The following is a 23,018-nucleotide window of genomic DNA, read 5'->3' on the forward strand; positions in this document are numbered from 1 at the left end:
AACTGTATGGTTTTCATAAAACACCAAATGCTCAAATGATGTTGACTTATTCTTGATCCAGCCCTGTTGCATATGCCTCTTCATAATACACAATTTGTCTAGGCTGCCATGAAATTTACTAAGCAACGGATGGAATTTTATTTACTTTTACTATCAATTCCTTAAAATACTCCATGGCAGTGCAATATCCCTTTCTGTGGTGTCTGTTTATGCTTGTCAGGGAAAGCCTGGGAAGTTTCTCAAGGACGGTAGGGGGAGGAGCCACAATAAATACTGTTGGGGAGGGAGTTATCATACTCATCATAAGATGATAAAGGGAAAAGTCCATTCATGTAGTCTGCCATAAAGTATTTCAAGGGAATTAAATGAATGGTAAATTTAATTATCTCTTTGCTTAATAGTGATTACAATTTTAGGATTACATAGAGTATACTAGAAGGTTTTAAACTGCTATAGTGTACCTAAGCTATTTATTACAGGCAGTGATGCCCCGGGGCCAGTACCAGAAGGAGTCGTTCGGCTTTACAGCATGAGATTCTGCCCCTTTGCACAGAGAGCCAGGCTAGTCCTCCTTGTCAAGGCAATAAGGTAAGCCATAAAATTCATTTCATTTTTTGACTATTCTCATTCATTGGTCTTCACATGTTTTCAGTTTCCCTATTTCTATAAAGCAACTACATTTTTAAGGGTAAATGTATTTGGGTGGGGTATATTTTGTCGACATTTACAATGACAGCATTCATAAGATCAAAATGGTTGTTACGTCGACCTGTGGCATGATGAAATTTACCATGTCGACATTCATCATCAACTCTTCCTCTAGTGCCTAATCTTGCCCAGGGCCGTCTTTTCGTATGGACTCAATGGGCAGTTGCCCAAGGGCCCCAGGAGTATAAGGTCCTAGGCTGATAGCTGAGGGTGCCCTTTTTCCAGGGGTACCAGATTTTTGAAAATCGTCCCTGGGGAACTGGTAATATCCGACTTCTAATCAGTGGTCCCCATCCGAGCCTGTTAATTGCTCTTCCCAGCCAGATATATCAGGTTCTGTCTGACTTAGAGTTTTTCTGAGTTCTGAGTGTATTCTACAAAAGCTGGGACTCTCCTCTTTTGGTGGACACTGGCAGCTTGTCTCTATTATGCCCAGAACAAGAGATATCAGCCTTCCAGCAGCTGGTCCCTGCTCCAGCTTCACATGCCTGGTATGCAGTTTTATATTTTCGTCTGTGGATTGCTCTGGCTCCTGAACTCTGATCCGCAAGTCCCCAGTCCCTCCTGAAAGGTGGGACTCTCTAGTTTATTATCCCATTGAAAGCCAAAAAAATCTATTTCCAGGAATTGTATATACAGTATCTGCAATCAAGCAAGCTGCCCTTCCAATGGAAAATGATGCCCACTCCATTATCCACCCCTTCTCTTCGTATTAAACCCAGACTGTGTGTCTCAAAATCTATGCATTCCAATGTGCGCGTGCTGGCACAGTAAAAGCGGCTATCAACCGCACTGTGTGACCTCACTCTCCGTGGGTCATCGTTACCTACTGCACACAGCGGGGTTGATAGCCACTTTTACTGTGCCAGCACCTGCACATGGGAATGCATGGATTTTGAGACACACAGTCTGGGACCAATTGTCGCTACATACACCTGAGTCCATGTCCAACCGCAGCGCTGATCCCGGGACACGGAGGAACGGAACCAGACACCATTCCTCCCATCTATTAGAGTCAGTGGTATCATCTATATCCTAGCTTTTGTGTTCTTCATACATACAACAGCGACGGTAAACTGCTTCCATCTAAGTGCCCTTGCTGTTGTATTACACTGGGGTTCACTGTTTGAACCAATATCAACTTTAATTATTGGCCAACGCATATTTCAAATTCACTCTGTGGTCATTTCATTATCCAAATCAACTAGAACAATTGGATATTTCATCTGGATAATTTACTTTTATGTAATTGTGTTTTTATATGATAAATTATTTCATGTACAAATTATATTTTTTTTATATAATAGTTTTTATTGAATTTTCCAGAAACATAAACAGAAAATCAAGAGTAATAGTACACATTACATGAAATGTCAATAAACGTTGGCGGAAATGAGCAAACAACAGAAGTTTGCACAATACATTAACCTTAAGGTAAAGTGCTCAATTCACCAAACGTGCACTACTAACCCTGGTAACAAACAAAGAAAATACACAACAGAAACGGAACAAGAAGAACAACAAATAATGCAGGTAGGAAGGTGAGAGAAGGAGAGAGACAAGACAGTGACACACAAGGGGACAGAAAGACAAAGGTAGAGCTCTACTATAATTGAGTTCCCAGAAACGGCATAATCAAGTAGTGGAACAAAGAAGTAAGTGTGAAGCGTCAGTTATGACAGGTAGTATCAGAATGAGGGGAGTATAATTGCGACAAATCTGTGGGATCATTGGCAACCAAGGGAAGACCCCGCCGCTCCCGAAATTCCTTCCATTTCAGCCATTTTCTTTGAACTGAGGTAGGCAATATAGAGTACACACCTCCTGCCGTCTCAAATAAGAAATGCTTGTGGGTATTATTAACAATTGTGTGAATAGTGGGTATTGACCGTGATTTCCACATCTGTCCGATTGCCGCCTTAGTGGATATAAGGACATGGCCAGCAATATATCTGTCAGATTGCAGTAGATCATATGAGGAATAATGAAACAAAGCAAACATGGGACTCACAGGCACCCCCACACCCAGCACCTCTCGTATGAGAGAGAACACTTCGGTCCACAGCGGCCCTAAGATCGGGCACTCCCAGAAGATATGTAAAATATTGCCTACACAACCACAATTTCTCCAGCATAGCTGGGAAACCGAGGGCCAAATGCTATGAAGCCGCTGCGGAGTAAAGTACGCCCTGTGGCATAATTTATAAAACATTTCGGAATGTTGGAGGCATCTAGAAACCCTGAAACACATCGAGGAAATGGTGTCCCACTCCTCTTCTCTAAGAACAATAGAAAGATCTCTTTCCCATTTCAACCACTTTTAGTCAGAAGGACAATGTACTGATACCATTTAGAAACCCACCTCTATGTGCAGGGGAGGACAGTCTAGGGCAGAGGTTCTCAAACTCGGTCCTCGGGGGCCCACACAGTGCATGTTTTGCAGGTAACCCAGCAGGTGCACAGGTGTATTAATTACTCACTGACACATTTTAAAAGGTCCACAGGTGGAGCTAATTATTTCATTTGCGATTCTGTGAGGAGACCTGCAAAACATGCACTGTGTGGGCCCCCGAGGACCGAGTTTGAGAACCTCTGGTCTAGAGTATATGGGAGCAGGTAGGGGAACGGGACCTCTCGTCCCTCCAGCGCATGAATAAAGCCAGTGGCGTATATTTGTAAGTATTTAAAGAAGTCACGTTTTGGTATATTTGAGTTGGTTTGTAAGCTAGAGAAGGTAACTAAGCCTCCTTCCGAGCAGAGGTCCTTCAAATGCACAATCCCAGCATCTACCCAATCGTCCAGCGCAAGATTAGGTATAATACAAGCAATAGTTCCTTCTGGTAAGTCAGCCGACGGCAGCGAAATAACCGGATCAGAAGCAACCACCGAATGCCAAAGCTTCAAGGTACTTCTAATCGCTTCCTCCGGGCCCTGCCATTTTGGGACGCTATGGATGGGCAGCAACAAGAGATCCCGTATATCAAGCAACCCCAAAAAAAGACCGTTTAATAAGAACCCATGGTTTGGTATTGTGCATAGTGAACCAGTCTCAGGCTTGACTGAGAAGACAGGCGGAGTGGTACGCCTCCAGATTAGGGTAAGCTATACCTCTGACATTCTTGGGCAAAATCAAAACCTGCCTAGCAATGCGGGGTCTAGACCCCTTCCAAATAAACTGAGAGATAAGTTTGTTGGCCCTTACATTAAGAGTTTTGGGAAAGTTGCGAGGGATAGCCCGAAACAGGTATAAGAGTTTAGGGAGCAAGATCATTTTAGTTGCAGAAATACGCCCTAGCCAGGAAATTTCGTGAAGGGACCATTCTTTAATTACATTTTCAAATGCGCTTAATAAGGGTATATAATTACAGTCATATAAGTCCCTATCAAGAGAGAGATGAATACCCAGATACTTGATGGATCTCCCTTGCCAAGCATATCTATGTCTGTCCTTAAGCGAAGCAATAGTGCATGGTGAAATGTGGAGCGGTAAAGCTTCCGTCTTGGAAGTGTTTAATTTATAGTAAGAAATTCTGGAATATCAATTTAGGATAAGATGAAGGGCAGGGAGGGAGGTGTCAGGGTGGGTCAAACAGAGCAGAATGTCATCAGCAAATAAGCTGATCTTGTGAGTCAGACCCTCTATCTCAGGACCTGTAACTGCCTCCTCAGCCCTAATGGTCTCGGCTAAAGGTTCGATAGCTAGGGCAAATATGAGGGGCGACAAGGGGCAGCCTTGTCTAGTGCCATTCAATATATCAAATCTCCCCAACAGATATCCATTAACAAACACCCTTGCAGAGGGAGTGGAATACAAAGCAAATATAGAATCCAAAAACCTCCCAAGAAATCCAAACTTACATAGAACAGCCCTCAGATATCCCCAATGGAGTCTGTCGAACGCCTTCTCGGCGTCCAATGAAAGAATTAAAAATAAGAATTTACTCACCGGTAATTCTATTTCTCGTAGTCCGTAGTGGATGCTGGGAACTCCGTAAGGACCATGGGGAATAGACGGGCTCCGCAGGAGACTGGGCACTCTAAAAAAAGATTAGGTACTATCTGGTGTGCACTGGCTCCTCCCTCTATGCCCCTCCTCTAGACCTCAGTTAGGGAAACTGTGCCCGGAAGAGCTGACATTACAAGGAAAGGAAATTTTGAATCCAGGGTAAGACTCATACCAGCCACACCAATCACACCGTACAACTTGTGATAACCTAACCCAGTTAACAGTATGAACAACAACTGAGCCTCACTAAACTGATGGCTCATAGCAATAACCCTTAGTTAAGCAATAACTATATACACGTATTGCAGAGAGTCCGCACTTGGGACAGGCGCCCAGCATCCACTACGGACTACGAGAAATAGAATTACCGGTGAGTAAATTCTTATTTTCTCTGACGTCCTAGTGGATGCTGGGAACTCCGTAAGGACCATGGGGATTATACCAAAGCTCCCAAACGGGCGGGAGAGTGCGGACGACACTGCAGCACCGAATGAGCAAACACAAGGTCCTCCTCAGCCAGGTTATCAAACTTGTAGAACTTTGCAAATGTGTTTGAACCCGACCAAGTAGCAGCTCGGCAAAGCTGTAATGCCGAGACCCCTCGGGCAGCCGCCCAAGAGGAGCCCACCTTCCTCGTGGAATGGGCTTTTACCGATTTTGGATGCGGCAATCCAGACGCAGAATGAGCCTGCTGAATCGTGTTACAGATCCAGCGAGCAATAGTTTGCTTTGAAGCAGGAGCACCCAGCTTGTTGGGTGCATATAAGATAAACAGCGAGTCAGTCTTCCTGACTCCAGCCGTTCTGGAAACATATATCTTCAAAGCCCTGACTACGTCCAGCAACTTGGAGTCCTCAAGTCCCTAGTAGCCGCAGGCACCACAATAGGTTGGTTCAAATGAAACGATGACACCACCTTTGGGAGAAATTGGGGACGAGTCCTCAATTCTGCCCTGTCCATATGGAAGATCAGATATGGGCTTTTACACGACAAAGCCGCCAATTCTGACACACGCCTAGCCGATGCTAAGGCCAACAGCATGACCACTTTCCACGTGAGATACTTTAGTTCCACGGTTTTAAGTGGCTCAAACCAGTGTGATTTCAGGAAATCCAACACAACGTTAAGATCCCAGGGTGCCACTGGTGGCACAAAAGGGGGCTGGATATGCAGCACTCCCTTTACAAATGTCTGAACCTCAGGCAGTGAAGCCAGTTCTCTTTGAAAGAAAATGGATAGGGCCGAAATCTGGACCTTTATGGACCCCAATTTTAGGCCCATAGTCACCCCTGACTGTAGGAAGTGCAGGAATCGACCCAGCTGGAATTCCTCCGTAGGGGCCTTCCTGGCCTCACACCAAGCAACATACTTCCGCCATATACGGTGATAATGTTTTGCTGTCACGTCTTTCCTAGCTTTTATCAGCGTAGGAATAACTTCATCTGGAATGCCTTTTTCCGCTAGGATCCGGCGTTCAACCGCCATGCCGTCAAACGCAGCCGCGATAAGTCTTGGAACAGACAGGGCCCTTGTTGCAGCAAGTCCCGTCTGAAAGGCAGAGGCCATGGGTCCTCTGTGCGCATTTCTTGCAGTTCCGGGTACCAAGTCCTTCTTGGCCAGTCCGGAACAATGAGTATTGTTCTTATTCCTCTCTTTCTTACTATTCTCAGTGCTTTTGGTATGAGAGGAAGAGGAGGAAACACATATACCGACTGGTACACCCACGGTGTCACTAGGGCGTCCACAGCTATCGCCTGAGGGTCCCTTGACCTGGCGCAATAACGTCTTAGCTTTTTGTTGAGGCGGGACGCCATCATGTCCACCTGTGGCCATTCCCATCGGTTTGGAAAACTTCTTGATGAAGTCCCCACTCTCCCGGGTGGAGGTCGTGTCTGCTGAGGAAGTCTGCTTCCCAGTTGTCCACTCCCGGAATGAACACTGCTGATAGTGCTTGCACGTGATTCTCCGCCCATCGAAGAATCTTTGTGGCTTCCGCCATTGCCATCCTGCTTCTTGTGCCGCCCTGGCGGTTTACATGGGCGACCGCCGTGATGTTGTCTGACTGAATCAGCACTGGCCGGTTTCGAAGCAAAGGCTCTGCTTGACTCAGGGCATTGTAAATGGCCCTTAGTTCCAGTATATTTATGTGTAGAGAAGTCTCCAGACTTGACCACAGCCCTTGGAAGTTTCTTCCCTGAGTGACTGCCCCCCACCCTCGGAGGCTTGCATCCGTGGTCACCAGGATCCAGTCCTGTATGCCGAACCTGCGGCCCTCGAGAAGGTGAGCACTCTGCAGCCACCACAGAAGAGACACCCTGGCCCTTGGGGACAGGGTGATCAGCCGATGCATCTGAAGATGCGATCCGGACCACTTGTCCAACAGATCCCACTGAAAGATCCACGCATGGAACCTGCCGAAGGGAATGGCTTCGTATGAAGCCACCATCTTTCCCAGGACTCGCGTGCAGTGATGCACCGATACCTGTTTTGGTTTCAGGAGGTCCCTGACCAGAGATGCTAATTCCTGGCCCTTCTCCACCCGGAGAAACACCTTCTTCTGTTCTGTGTCCAGAATCATGCCCAGGAAAAGCAGACGCGTCGTAGGAATCAGCTGCGACTTTGGAACATTCAGAATCCAGCCGTGCTGTAATAACACTTCCTGAGAGAGTGTCACGCTGAACAACAACTGCTCCCTGGACCTCGCCTTTATGAGGAGATCGTTCAAGTACGGGATAATTATAACTCCCTTCTGCCGAAGGAGTATCATCATTTCGGCCATTACCTTGGTAAATATTCTCGGTGCCGTGGACAGGCCAAACGGCAACGTCTGGAATTGGTAATGACAGTCCTGTACCACAAATCTGAGGTACTCCTGGTGAGGTGGGTAAATGGGGGACATGCAAGTAAGCATCTTTGATGTCCAGTGACACCATAAAATCCCCCTCTTCCAGGCTTGCAATCACTGCTCTGAGCGATTCCATTTTGAACTTGAATCTCTTTATATAAGTGTTCAAGGACTTTAAATTCAGAATGGGTCTCACCGAACCGTCCGGTTTCGGTACCACAAACATTGTGGAATAGTAACCCCTTCCCTGTTGAAGGAGGGGGACCCTGACAATCACTTGCTGGAGGTACAGCTTGTGAATTGCCGCCCGCACTACCTCCCTTTCCATGGGGGAAGCTAGCAAGGCTGATTTGAGGTATGCGGTGGACTTAGTGGAAGCAGGGGAGGACTTTTGTTCCTGGGAACTTGCTGCATGGTGCAGCTTCTTACCTCTACCCCTGCCTCTGGCAAGAAAGGATGCACCCCTGACCCTCTTGCCTTTTTGGGAACGAAAGGACTGCATTTGATAATACGGTGCTTTCTTAGGCTGTGAGGAAACCTGAGGCAAGAAAGTGGACTTTCCAGCTGTCGCTGTAGACACGAGGTCCGACAGACCGTCCCCAAACAATTCCTCACCCTTATAAGGCAAAACCTCCATGTGTTTTTTAGAATCAGCATCTCCTGTCCATTGCCGAGTCCATAAGACCCTCCTTGCAGAAATGGACATAGCATTAATTCTAGAGCCCAGCAGGCAAATGTCCCTCTGAGCATCTCGCATATATAAGACGACGTCTTTGATATGGCCCAGGGTTAGCAAAAAAGTATCTCTGTCGAGGGAATCTATGTCGTCTAACAGAGTATCTGTCCACGCTGCTACAGCACTACACATCCAGGCTGAAGCAATAGCAGGTCTCAGTAGAGTACCAGAGTGTGTATACACCGACTTCAGGATAGCTTCCTGCTTTCTATCCGCAGGCTCCTTTAGGGCGGCCGTATCCTGAGACGGCAGGGCCACCCTTTTAGATAAGCGTGTCAGCGCTTTGTCCACCCTAGGGGATGTTTCCCAACGTAACCTGTCCGTTGGCGGGAAAGAGTACACCATCAGTAACCTCTTAGAAATCACTAATTTCTTATCAGGGGAACTCCACGCTTCTTCACACAATTCATTTAATTCATCAGATGGAGGAAAAGTCACTGGCTGCTTTTTCTCCCCAAACATATAAACCCTTTTGGTATTAACCGGGTTACTCTCAGAAATGTGTAATACATCTTTCATTGCAATAATCATGTATCGGATGGCCTTAGTCATTTTAGACTGTAAATGTGCCTCATTATCGTCGACACTGGAGTCGGACTCCGTGTCGGCATCAGTGTCAACCATCTGAGCTAGAGGGCGTTTATGAGCCCCAGACGGTTTCTGAGTTGCCTGGGCAGGGGCGGGCTGAGACCCCGGCTGTCCAAAGGCTGCAGCGTCATCAAACCTTTTATGTAACGAGTTTACATTGTCATTTAAGACCTTCCACATATCCATCCAATCTGGTGTCGGCCCCGACGGGGGCGATACCACACTTATCTGCCCTTGCTCCGCCTCCACCTAACCTTCCTCATCAAACATGTCGACACAGCCGTACCGACACACCGCACACACACAGGGAATGCTCAGACTGAGGACAGGACCCCACAAAGTCCTTTGGGGAGACAGAGAGAGAGTATGCCAGCACACACCACAGCGCTATATAACACAGGGATTTACACTGCTAATAAGTGATTTTCCCAATAGCTGCTTGTCTGTATCGATTTGCGCCTAAATTTATGTGCCCCCCCTCTCTTTTTAACCCGTCTTGTACCTGGATACTGCAGGGGAGAGCCTGGGGAGCGTGCTTCCAGCGGGCGGAGCTGTGAAGGGAAAATGGCGCTGCTGTGCTGAGGAAGAAGGCCCCGCCCCCTCAGTGGCGGGCTTCTGTCCCGCTTTCAGTGTATAATAATGGTGGGGTTTTTTACATATATACAGTGCTAGACTGTATATATGTATGATTTTGTGCCAAAGGTATCTCAATTGCAGCCCAGGGCGCCGCCGCCCCCCCCCCCCCCCCCCCAGCGCCCTGCACCCTACAGTGACCAGAGTGTGTAAGTGTGCTGGGAGCAATGGCGCACAGCTGCGGTGCTGTGCGCTACCTTAATGAAGACAGGAGTCTTCAGCCGCCGATTTCGACGTCTTCCAGCTTCTGTTCTTCTGGCTCTGCAAGGGGGACGGCGGCGCGGCTCCGGGAACGGACGATCGAGGACAGGTGCCTGTGTTCGAACCCTCTGGAGCTAATGGTGTCCAGTAGCCTAAGAAGCACAAGCTAGCTGCAAGCAGGTAGGTTTGCTTCTCTCCCCTTAGTCCCACGTAGCAGTGAGTCTGTTGCCAGCAGAAACTCACTGAAAATAAAAAACCTAATAAATACTTTCTTTTCTAGTAAGCTCAGGAGAGCCCACTAGGAGCACCCAGCTCTGGCCGGGCACAGATTCTAACTGAGGTCTGGAGGAGGGACATAGAGGGAGGAGCCAGTGCACACTAGATAGTACCTAATCTTTTTTTAGAGTGCCCAGTCTCCTGCGGAGCCCGTCTATTCCCCATGGTCCTTACGGAGTTCCCAGCATCCAGTAGGACGTCAGAGAAAGGGGCGTTTCATGTGCATTGCAATATTCTATAATGTTATAGACTCTCCAAGTGTTGTCCGGGGCCTGCCTGCCCGGGACAAAGCCAACCTGGTCAGCAGCTATGAGGGATGGCAGTAGTGATCAAAGGCGATTGGCGGTAAGCTTTGCAAAAAGCTTAACGTCTGTGTTCAACAGAGCAATCGGGCGGTAATTTTGAACAGAAGTAGGGGGTTTACCAGGTTTAGGAATAGCAACTATTTGTGCTTCAAGCATTTCCCTCGGAAACCGCCCCACATCTGATGCCTCATTAAAAACTGTCAACAGCACTGGGGCCAAGTCAGCCTTGTATGTTTTATAGAAATTAGATGGGAAGCCGTCAAGGCCTGGGGCTTTATCTCTCGGGAGATCATCAATAGCTGCCTCCAGTTCCTTTAAATTCCAAAGGGAGCAAAGGGACAGACAGGCCTCGGAGTCCAGCGTCGGGAGGGAGATATTTTTCAGAAAAGACTGGATTTCAGCCTCCATGGGCTGGGGGGTGACTGGGTCAGACTGTAAACTATAAAGTTGGGAATAATACTCTGCAAAGGTGTTCATAATATCATAGAGGTCAGACACTCTGGATCCCGTGGAGGAACAAACATAATGAATTCTGGCCCGAGCTCGTCTGCCTCGTAATTTCCGAGCCAAGAGTCGACCTGCCTTATTACCAAGCACATAAAATCTCTGGTTCAGTCGTGCAATATTACGTTGCACATCCCGAAGAGAGAAAACATTCACCATTTCCCTAGCGGCTAGCAGAAGCATGACAACAGATTTATTTTGTGGGTCAGCTTTATGGGTCAATTCCAATTTGGCAACTTCACTTTCAGCCAGCAAGTGCTCAGTTTGTTGAGAACGTTTAAGCCGAGAGGCTGTTTGAATGGCCGATCCCCGAACTACCGCCTTAAGGGAGCACCAGTTATTAAATATCGAGGAGTCCTCCGGCTTATTAGTATCTAAATAAAGCTGTATAGAACGTCGTATGGCGAGGGAAGCTTCAGAGTGACTAAGTAAGAAATTCCCCAACCTCCAGGGCCCTGGAGAGAATTTACAAGCCTCCGGGTCCCATATTACCAGTAGTGGGGAATGATCGGACCAAGTCATTGGCGATATAATTATTTCCCTAATAGTCAGTAGTGTCTCTTTATTAGTTAAAACAAGGTCAATCCTAGAATACGAGGAATGGACATGAGAGTAAAATGTATAGTCCCTTACCGTGGGATGTTTCGCCCTCCATGCATCATAAAGGTCGTATTCATCAAGTAGGTGGCGGAGGCCAGCCTTCCTATCTGGAGTGCTTTTATTCCTGGGCAAGGTATGTCTAGTAGAACGAGATCTATCCATACTAGGATCAACAACTAAATTAAAATCCCCCAAAATCATGACAGCCCCTTTAGCATGTTTCTGTACTAGGGAGCATAGTTTCTTGCAGAACGCTAGTTGGCCCGAGTTTGGTGCATAGCATGAGACTAGAGTGACCATAGTATTTTCAAGTAGCCCCATTAGCATGAGGTACCGGCCTTCCGGGTCTACAACTTGGGATTCTAGGGTGAAAGAGCAGTTCAGGGAGAAGAAGATCGCTACACCGGCTTTTTTTGTGGGGCCGTTAGCCATATAACAGGTAGGGAAATGGTTATCATGAAATCTAGGGAGGTCTAATTTCCTAAAGTGAGTTTCCTGTATTGCGACAACATCCGCCTTCATTTTATAGGAGGAGGACAAAGCCAGTTTACGCTTCTGTGGGGAGTTCAATCCCTTAACATTCAGTGACACTATTTTAACCATAATGGATTAATCGGGAGGCAGATCGACCGCTTAAACTAAAAAAATAAGAATTTACTCACCGGTAATTCTATTTCTCGTAGTCCGTAGTGGATGCTGGGAACTCCGTAAGGACCATGGGGAATAGCGGGCTCCGAAGGAGGCTGGGCACTCTAGAAAGATTTCAGACTACCTGGTGTGCACTGGCTCCTCCCACTATGACCCTCCTCCAAGCCTCAGTTAGGATACCGTGCCCGGACGAGCGTACACAATAAGGAAGGATTTTGAATCCCGGGTAAGACTCATACCAGCCACACCAATCACACCGTACAACTAGTGATATGAAACCCAGTTAACAGTATGAAACAACTGAGCCTCTCAACAGATGGCTCAACAATAACCCGATTTAGTTAACAATAACTATGTACATGTATTGCAGATAAACCGCACTTGGGATGGGCGCCCAGCATCCACTACGGACTACGAGAAATAGAATTACCGGTGAGTAAATTCTTATTTTCTCTGACGTCCTAGTGGATGCTGGGAACTCCGTAAGGACCATGGGGATTATACCAAAGCTCCCAAACGGGCGGGAGAGTGTGGATGACTCTGCAACACCGAATGAGAGAACTCCAGGTCCTCCTCAGCCAGGGTATCAAATTTATAGAATTTTGCAAACGTGTTTGCCCCTGACCAAGTAGCAGCTCGGCAAAGTTGTAAAGCCGAGACCCCTCGGGCAGCCGCCCAAGATGAGCCCACTTTCCTTGTGGAATGGGCATTGACAGATTTTGGCTGTGGCAGGCCTGCCACAGAATGTGCAAGTTGAATCATACTACAAATCCAACGAGCAATAGTCTGCTTAGAAGCAGGAGCACCCAGCTTGTTGGGTGCATATAGGATAAACAGCGAGTCAGATTTTCTGACTCCAGCCGTCCTGGAAACATATATTCAGGGCCCTGACCACGTCTAACAACTTGGAGTCCTCCAAGTCCCTAGTGGCCGCAGGCACCACAATAGGCTGGTTCAAATGAAACGCTGACACCACCTTAGGGAGAAATTGGGGACGAGTCCTCAATTCTGCCCTATCCATATGGAAAATCAGATAAGGGCTTTTATAAGACAAAGCCGCCAATTCTGATACTCGCCTGGCAGAAGCCAAGGCCAATAACATGACCACCTTCCACGTGAGATATTTCAGATCCACGGTTTTTAGTGGTTCAAACCAATGTGATTTTAAGAAACTCAACACCACGTTGAGATCCCAAGGTGCCACAGGAGGCACATATGGGGGCTGAATATGCAGCACTCCCTTTACAAATGTCTGAACTTCAGGTACTGAAGCTAGTTCTTTCTGAAAGAAAATCGATAGAGCCGAGATCTGTACCTTAATGGAACCCAGTTTTAGGCCCATATTCACTCCTGCTTGCAGGAAATGCAGAAATCGACCTAGTTGAAATTCCTCAGTTGGGGCCTTTTCGGCCTCACACCATGCAACATATTTCCGCCATATGCGGTGATAATGATTTGCTGTAACCTCTTTCCTGGCTTTAATAAGCGTAGGAATGACTTCCTCCGGAATGCCCTTTTCTTTCAGGATCCGGCGTTCAACCGCCATGCCGTCAAACGCAGCCGCGGTAAGTCTTGGAACAGACAGGGCTCCTGCTGTAGCAGGTCTTGTCTTAGCGGCAGAGGCCACGGGTCCTCTGAGATCATCTCTTGAAGTTCCGGGTACCATGTTCTTCTTGGCCAATCCGGAACCACGAGAATTGTGTTTACTCCTCGCTTTCTTATTATTCTCAATACCTTTGGTATGAGAGGCAGCGGAGGGAACACATAAACTGACTGGTACACCCACGGTGTCACCAGAGCGTCCACAGCTATCGCTTGAGGGTCTCTTGACCTGGCGCAATACCTCTCTAGTTTTTTGTTTAGGCGGGACGCCATCATGTCCACCTGTGGACGACCCCACTGATGTACAATCATTTGGAAGACTTCTGGATGAAGTCCCCACTCTCCCGGGTGGAGGTCGTGTCTGCTGAGGAAGTCTGCTTCCCAGTTGTCCACTCCCGGAATGAACACTGCTGACAGTGCTAGTACATGATTTTCCGCCCATCGGAGAATTCTTGTGGCTTCTGTCATTGCCATCCTGCCTCTTGTGCCGCCCTGTCGATTCACATGGGCGACTGCCGTGATGTTGTCTGACTGGATCAGTACCGGCTGGTGTAGGAGCAGGGATTTTGCTTGACTTAGGGCATTGTAGATGGCCCTTAGTTCCAGAATATTTATGTGAAGGGAAGTCTCCTGACTTGTCCATAGTCCTTGGAAGTTTCTTCCCTTTGTGACTGCCCCCCAGCCTCGCAGGCTGGCATCCGTGGTCACCAGGACCCAGTCCTGAATGCCGAATCTGCGACCCTCCAGAAGATGAGCACTCTGCAGCCACCACAGAAGAGACACCCTGGTTCTTGCAGACAGGGTTATCAAGCGATGCATCTGAAGATGCGATCCGGACCACTTGTCCAACAGGTCCCACTGAAAGATTCTGGCATGGAACCTGCCGAATGGAATTGCTTCGTAAGAAGCTACCATCTTTCCCAAGACCCGCGTGCAGTGATGCACCGATACCTGTTTTGGTTTCAGGAGGTCTCTGACTAGAGAAGACAACTCCCTGGCTTTCTCCTCCGGGAGAAACACTTTTTTCTGGACTGTGTCCAGAATCATCCCCAGGAACAGTAGACGTGTCGTCGGGACCAGCTGTGACTTTTGGATATTCAGAATCCAGCCGTGCTGGTTCAGCACTTCCTGAGATAGTGCTACTCCCACCAACAACTGTTCTTTGGACCGTGCCTTTATTAGGAGATCGTCCAAGTACGGGATAATTAAAACTCCCTTTCTTCGAAGGAGTATCATCATTTCCGCCATAACCTTGGTAAATACCCTTGGTGCCGTGGAGAGTCCAAACGGCAGCGTCTGGAATTGGTAATGGCAATCCTGTACCACAAATCTGAGGTACTCCTGGTGAGGATGGTAAATGGGGACATGCAGGTAAGCATCCTTGATGTCCAGGGAAACCATGTAATCCCCCTCGTCCAGGCTTGCAATAACCGCCCTGAGCGATTCCATCTTGAACTTGAATTTTTTTTTATGTACATGTTCAAGGATTTCAAATTTAAAATGGGTCTCACCGAACCGTCCGGCTTCGGTACCACAAATAGTGTGGAATAGTAACCCCGGCCCTGTTGAAGTAGGGGTACCTTGATTATCACCTGCTGGGAATACAGCTTGTGAATTGCCGCCAGCACCGCCTCCCTGTCTGAGGGAGCAATCGGCAAGGCAGATTTTAGGAACCGGTGGGGTGGAGCCGCCTCGAATTCCAGCATGTATCCCTGAGATACTACTTGAAGGATCCAGGGATCCACCTGTGAGCGAGCCCACTGATCGCTGAAATTTCTGAGGCGGGCCCCCACCGTACCTGGCTCCACCTGTGGAGCCCCACCGTCATGCGGCGGACTTGGAAGAGGAAGCGGGGGAGGACTTTTGTTCCTGGGAACCTGCTGTCTGTTGCAGCCTTTTTCCCCTACCTCTGCCTCTAGACAGAAAAGACCTTCCTTTTCCACGCTTGCTTTTCTGGGTCCGAAAGGACTGAACCTGATAAAATGGCGCCTTCTTAGGCTGTGAGGGAACATGGGGTAAAAATGCTGACTTCCCAGACGTTGCTGTGGAAACTAGGTCGGAGAGACCATCCCCAAATAATTCCTCCCCTTTATAAGGCAAAACTTCCATGTGCCTCTTGGAATCTGCATCTCCCGTCCACTGACGAGTCCATAAGCATCTCCTAGCAGAGATAGACAATGCACTTACTTTAGATGCCAGCCGGCAAATTTCCCTCTGTGCATCTCTCATATATAAGACTGAATCTTTTATATGGTCAATCGTTAGCAGAATAGTGTCTCTGTCTAGTGTGTCAATATTTTCTGACAGTTTTTCTGACCATGCAGCGGCAGCACTGCACATCCAAGCTGACGCAATAGCTGGTCTAAGTATAATGCCTGAGTGTGTGTATACAGACTTCAGGATTGCCTCCTGCTTTCTATCAGCAGGCTCCTTAAGGGCGGCCGTATCCTGAGAGGGTAGTGCCACCTTTTTTGACAAACGTGTGAGCGCTTTATCCACCCTAGGTGGTGTTTCCCAACGTGACCTATCCTCTGGCGGGAAAGGGAACGCCATTAGTACCTTCTTAGGAATTACAAATTTTTTATCAGGGAAAAGCCACGCTTCTTCACACACTTCATTTAGTTCATCTGATGGGGGAAAAACTACGGGTAGTTTTTTCTCCCCAAACATAATACCCTTTTTTGTGGTACTTGGATGTAAATCAGAAATGTTTAACACTTCTTTAATTGCCTCAATCATGCAGTGAATGGCCCTGACAGGCATTAGGTTTGACTCATCGTCGTCGACACTGTTATCAGTATCCCCGGGTCTGCAAACTGAGGTAGCGGGCGTTTTAGAGCCCCTGACGACCCCTGAGGCACCTGGACAGGCACGAGCTGAGATCCCGGCTGTCCCACATTTGGCATGTCGTCAAATTTCTTATGTAAAGAATCTATACGTGCACTCATTTCTTTCCATAAGTTCATCCACTCGGGTGTCTGCCCCGCAGGGGGTGACGTCCCTTCAAAATGCATCTGCTCCGCCTCCACCTCATTATCCTCATCAAACATGTCGACACAGCCGTACCGACACACCCCACACACACACAGGGAATGCTCAACAGAGGACAGGACCCACAAAAAGCCCTTTGGGGGGACAGAGTGAGAGTATGCCAGCACACACCAGAGCGCTATATATATACAGGGACTAACTGAGTTATGTCCCTAATAGCTGCTTTTCATATAATATATGTATATATACTGCCAAATTTAATGCCCCCCCTCTCTTTTCCCTCTTACTGTTACTGTATATTGCAGGGAAGAGCCAGGGAGCTTCCTTCCAGCCGAGCTGTGAGGGAAAAATGGCGCCAGTGTGCTGAGGAGATAGGCTCCGCACCTTTTTCGCGGCCTATTCTCCCGCTTTTTATGGAATTCTGGCAGGGGTATTTACCTCATATATAGCCTCTGGGGTTATATATTGAGGTATTTTAGCCAGCCAAGGTGTTATTATTGCTGCCTCAGGGCGCCCCCCCCCCAGCGCCCTGCACCCTCAGTGACCGGAGTGTGAAGTGTGAGAGGAGCAATGGCGCACAGCTGCAGTGCTGTGCGCTACCTTGGTGAAGACAGAGTCTTCATGCCGCCGATTTTCCGGACCATCTTCTTGCTTCTGGCTCTGTAAGGGGGACGGCGGCGCGGCTCCGGGACCGAACACCAAGGACTGGGCCTGCGGTCGATCCCTCTGGAGCTAATGGTGTCCAGTAGCCTAAGAAGCCCAATCCGGCTGCAAGCAGGCGAGTTCGCTTCTTCTCCCCTTAGTCCCTCGCTGCAGTGAGCCTGTTGCCAGCAGGTCTCACTGAAAATAAAAAACCTAAGTCTATTCTTTCTAAGAGCTCAGGAGAGCCCCTAGTGTGCATCCAACCTCGGCCGGGCACGAATTCTAACTGAGGCTTGGAGGAGGGTCATAGTGGGAGGAGCCAGTGCACACTAGGTAGTCTGAAATCTTTCTAGAGTGCCCAGCCTCCTTCGGAGCCCGCTATTCCCCATGGTCCTTACGGAGTTCCCAGCATCCACTAGGACGTCAGAGAAATGTATCTAAGGAGAATACCGAAACCTGAGAACTTCGACACAGCAAACTCAAAGCCATGGGGGAGACAAGACACACAAGGAAAACAAACAGGGGAAAAAAGGAGATAGACGACAGAAAGAAAAGATAGGAACAGACCCGTAGAGATACAGTCATAGTAAGGCGCCAAAACATCCAGCGCCTCACACTACTAGGTAGAGGGGTTGGTGGCCAACCTCCCCGCAATCAGACAGCCGAGAGTCGTGAATCTCGGTACTCACATGTCCACGTGGCATATAGAACCTATAAATGCAATTTTACATACTCATGCGATCTTAAGCAAATCGCTGAGTTCTAGAATCAACAGGTTGACCTGATGGCAACAGCAGGAATAGCTTAGTAAGACCTATTGTGCGTCCTTATCTCCTGAAACAAAACTCTAAATAACTTGTAAATGAACAAAACTGGAGAAAAAGGGCTATCAGGAGAAAAGAAAAACATAACTCAACGACATAAGTCAACATATACAGTTTCTATAGCAAACTTCGTAGTAAGGTATCCTGTCAAGGTAACACCAGCCGAACTAAGGCCGTTCTTGGCAAACAGGCATAGCACATGCAGGTCTCTATTTCTCAACCGTCGACCAGTCCTGCTGGAGTCGGCGATCAGAAGAGCCAGACCAGCGATCTCCCCCAAGATTCCACTTGTGAAGAAGTCTCATCCCATCTTCCACGGAAGACACAGCAATGGTGGAACCCTCTCTGGAAATTAGCAGACGCGTAGGGAAACCCCACCTATAAATGATGCCAGCTTTCCTAAGGGCCACTGTGACAGGTTGAAAGGAACGCCTTTTGATGAGAGTGTACTGCGACAAGTCCCCAAAAAGTTGAAGCGGACCTAAGGCCTCTGCGGTGTCAGAGGAGGGCCTAGCTGCCTTAAGCAGGGACTCCTTAATATGGTAGAAGTGGACTCTCATTAAGACATCCCTTGTCGACCCCTCAGGAGCACTACGGGCCTTTGGAACCCGATGTATACGGTCAATGATCAGATCCAATGAAGTGGCGGTGGGTAGCAATTTCTTGAAGACCTCTATAGCATAATCATGAAGGCTGCTATTGGAAACCGATTCAGGAATTCCTCTGAGCTGAAGGTTGTACCTGCGTGAGCGATCCTCCAAATCCGCTACTTTATCCCGCAGGGCTGCCACTTCTCCCTCAAGGGTGTCATAAGAGTCAATAAGGGAGTTATGCGAACCCACCACCTCACCCATTTTTGTTTCCAGCTGACCGGTTCTCTCGCCCAAGTCTTCAATGGAGCTCTGGCAGGATTGCAACATGGCCCTGAACTACGAAGCCACTTCGTCCTTAAACTGATGTAACAAGAGCTTCATGTTGCCCACTGTTAAAGCTTCGCTATCATCCAGGCGTGGAGAAGACGGGGAGTTATTGAGGGGGGTGTAGATGCCATAGGAGAGGACAACATAGTCGAGGGGGTCGGTCCGGATGCAGGAGCCCCAGCCTCCTGAGGTTTGTTGCGATAATGAGAAGGCTTAAAAAAGGCGACCTGAGAAACCGGTTTGGATGCTTTGTGCTTCTTTGGAGGCATGATACAGCACTTTCCAGGGAACCTTCCAACACAGTAGATAGGGGAGCTCAGCGAGGGCCTCAATACAGCAGAGGGACAGCCACGCCGCGTGGAGAAATGTACCTGCTAAAGTGATTGCAGGGAGGCCCTAAGAGGGCATAGTGTAGAGGGGTTCACATCTCAATGCAGCAGTGGCAGGTCTGATTCCTGAGGACGGCCATAAGGCACAGCTTAGCAGAAGGGCTCCGAGTAGAGGGAACAATCAGCACCCCCCAGTATATGGATATGGACCCGACTCCAAAGTTAGGTGGGCTAGTACTGTATATGGAATATCAGTCGGGGGGCTTGTATGACGTGAGTGAGACAGCCCGTACCACTGATATAAAGACGACAGACAGATCAGGGCAAAAGGAAATATGTATACAGCCAGGCTGCTATATGGAGGCTGTGTTAAAATCACTGACAGCCTGGGGTGTGGAACAGGGGGTGGGAGAGCAGCCACCCTGCGCAGAGATGCGGCCCAGGTGAGGGAATGAGTACCAGGGGCCTATAATTCAACACTACTGCAGCCGCCGACCCAGCCGGGTAGGCGCAGCTCAGCAGTCTCAAGGCCGGCAGGGACCAGGTCGCAGCAGCACGACAGCAAAGGGAGCCGCGCACCTCGTCCACACCGTTCCCAGAGCCGCCCATGGCCGTGGACAGGCGTCTATACACATACAATGATCACGCGCCCGGCTGATCCTCCGGGCGCTAAGAGGTGAGCCGGCGGGGTGGAGCACACCGCCCACTCGGGGCCGCCGCTGCCGGGTGCCGAGAGTCCACCCCTCAGCCACCGGGTCGTAGAGGAGATGATCGCGGGTTCAGCCGCCGCCCCCCTCCCGCGGGGATTCCCGTACCGCCGACCTCCGCCGCCGAACGGGTCCTCCCGGCTGAACTTCCGGTCCAGGGGGAGCCCACACCACAGGCCCTGGATGCGCAGAGAGGGAGAGGCCGCAACCTGCAGGGACCCTTAGAAGAGTCCCCCGTCTCCGCAACCTCGACCTCTCACTCCCGATCACTGCAGGATAGTATCAGGGGGTAAGTAGAGTAGCAGGGATCTTCAAATCTGCAGGTACAAAGGTATAATAAAGCATACTTGCCTACCCTCCCGGAATGGCCGGGAGGCTCCCGAAAAACGGGTGACCCTCCCGGCCCCCCGGAAGAGCAGGCAAGTCTCCCGATTTACGGGGGTCACCCCCTGCCCGCCGCCCACTTAACGAGTAAAGTGGGCGGTCCGGGCAGGTGATGACGCGATTCTTGTTGAATCGCGTCATCGTAACCACGCCCCCTGCTGTATAATTCCGGTAATCGCGGCATTGCACAGCGGGGGGCGTGGCTTAAATGACGCTGCCCGGAAGCCACGGCCCATTCCACCTCTGCTCCGCCCCATTACGCCTCTGGTCCGCTCCCTGCACGTCACCTCAGACCCCCCCCCCCCCCCCCCCTGCTGAGCCGACGGGCTGCTCTCTCCCGGAGAGAGCAGCCCAGAAGTCGGCAACCCTGTAATAAAGTAGGGTAGATGCTAGAATCAAGTGGGCTAAGGGACCTTTTTCGTAAGGGGGAGGAGTTACGACACAAGGGGGAGGAGCTAGGCCAGCGGGATAGTTCACCTACTGTCCACGCCACCAACTAGTATCTTTAGTAATCAGGTGGCGAGCGGAGCGAGCCACCGAGCCCGAAGCGTGGCAAGCGAAGCGAGCCCGCGAGGGTACTTTTCGGGTACCCTGTTCGCACGTAGCTCCTTCCCCTGGTGACGTGTCTCCTCCCCTAGATACGTCAGAAGGTCCCTTCTCCCACTCCGAAATAGAATCAACCATAATAGTAGGGCTGGCTAGAGCTCTCATAAATCCCCTCCTCACAGCTTATCAGCTAGGCCACGCCCCCATGTACAAATTATATTGATGTGATATAGTCTGTGCTGTTCTCCAGGGAGGTTTATTAATATTGTATTCTTACTTTTAATAAATATCTCTGATCTTTATGTATTAAGCTCCACCTGGATTTATTTGTATAATTGTCTGTTTTTAGGGGCTGGCATGCCTTTTCTGGGTGGCTGCTGATATACAGATTAGAATTAACACTACATGCTACAACGCCTGAGACCACTTTCTGTTTTCTTACTATTCCTGTTTATGTACATTGTAAGGCGCTGTAGACCCCTCATGGCGCCATAAAAATTAAGGCTAATAATAATAATAACAACATTAAATGTTCCAAATCCATGATATAAAACAGCCGATGCATATAAAACTGTTCTCTGATCCATCCTATGCTTGCATATATCCTCCACCCACCTAAAAAAATAATTTAGATTCTCGGGGGTACATTTACTAAGGTGGGAGTTTTTTAGAATTGGTGATGTTGCTCATAGCAACCAATCAGATTCTACTTAACATTTATCTAGCTGATTCTAGAAAATAATAAATAGAATCTGATTGGTTGCTATGGGCAACATCATCAGTACTAAATTAGTTATATATTATATTATATATTATGTTGCTTTCAAAATGGAACATGGGCAGGGTCTGTGTTTAAAAAAAAAAAAAAAAAAAATTGCATTAGAGTTTTTTATAAAGCAAAATATTGAAGGATAAAGGTACATACGGTAGGAGGGGACAGGAAGGGTAGGGATAGTCAGAATGTGGAACAAAAAACAGGCAATTGTAAAACAAACAGAATTCATGGGTCGAGAAAATTTGAAAATATCAAAATCTTATCTACAGTAGACAGACCATTATTAAAGATAAAAGCTTCAAACTACAGTATTCAATATTAAGAGCAACATTCACATAGATATCGGGTGTAAAGTGACGAGAATAAGGATAGAGAGAGTATCAAGGGACACATGGGAGTGTAAGTGCGGGTTGAAAGAGGTGAGGAAAAAGAAACCATAGTAAATCGGGAAGAACAAGTTGGATTTTCAGGTCTCAGAGGAGGTGTTGGGTTCAAAAACTGTCAACCAACTGCTCAAGGTGTGAGGAAACTGGTTGGGAAGGATGCTAGCAATATGCTGCATACATCTGTCAAACCTGAATTAATAAAGCTGGAGTCGAGAATGGATTAGACGCAGGCATGTCCAAATTGCGGCCCTCCAGCTGTTGAGAAACTACACATCCCAGCATGCCCTGACACAGCTTTAGCATTCTCTGACGGCAAAACTGTGTCAGGGCATGCTGGGATATGTAGTTTCACAACAGCTGGAGGTCCGCAGTTTGGACATGCCTGGATTAGAGTGTTTGTTTCCAGTTAAGGGCTATGACGCTATAAGTACAGTATGTGACCTATGAGTTTCTGGGTATATTTGGGCACACTGGGAATTGGAAGCAGGTGCAGATTTGGGTTACAGCTAGGAATGGAGTAGGTCACTGACTTTATGCCAGAATAATTGCAGTCTCGGACAGCTCCACCAACTCTGGGATATGGAGCCACACGCTCCACAATTCCACAAGCTAAGGTCACAAGAAGTTGGTTAAATGGCATGCAGACATCATAGGGCCAGACACAGTCTGAGCAATAGTTTATATTACTGTGCTTTAATGCGCATGCAAACTGAGCCCTTGGACACACCTCTGTAGATAAAGTGGGGCCTTTATTTCAGTGGGTTTATTCCTGCCTTTTTGTTTGGAGGGTTTTAACTTTTCACTTGACTCTGATTTCAACATGGTTTTTATGGAATTAGCAATGACCTTTAAGTACACATGA

At 48.3% G+C, this 23,018-nt stretch overlaps 1 protein-coding gene across 1 annotated transcript in view; it reads left to right on the plus strand.

The window, feature by feature from the left end:
* Positions 1–23,018, plus strand: part of LOC135056609 (glutathione S-transferase omega-1-like) — an 84,736-nt gene that overhangs the window by 14,439 nt on the left and 47,279 nt on the right. Inside the window, exon 3 of the mRNA XM_063962007.1 lies at positions 480–588. Within this exon, the coding sequence (XP_063818077.1) occupies positions 480–588 (109 nt within the window). The remainder of the gene's footprint in view (positions 1–479; positions 589–23,018) is intronic.

This window comes from Pseudophryne corroboree, chromosome 3, assembly GCF_028390025.1.
Source record: "Pseudophryne corroboree isolate aPseCor3 chromosome 3, aPseCor3.hap2, whole genome shotgun sequence".
In the NCBI taxonomy this organism is placed as follows: domain Eukaryota; kingdom Metazoa; phylum Chordata; class Amphibia; order Anura; family Myobatrachidae; genus Pseudophryne; species Pseudophryne corroboree.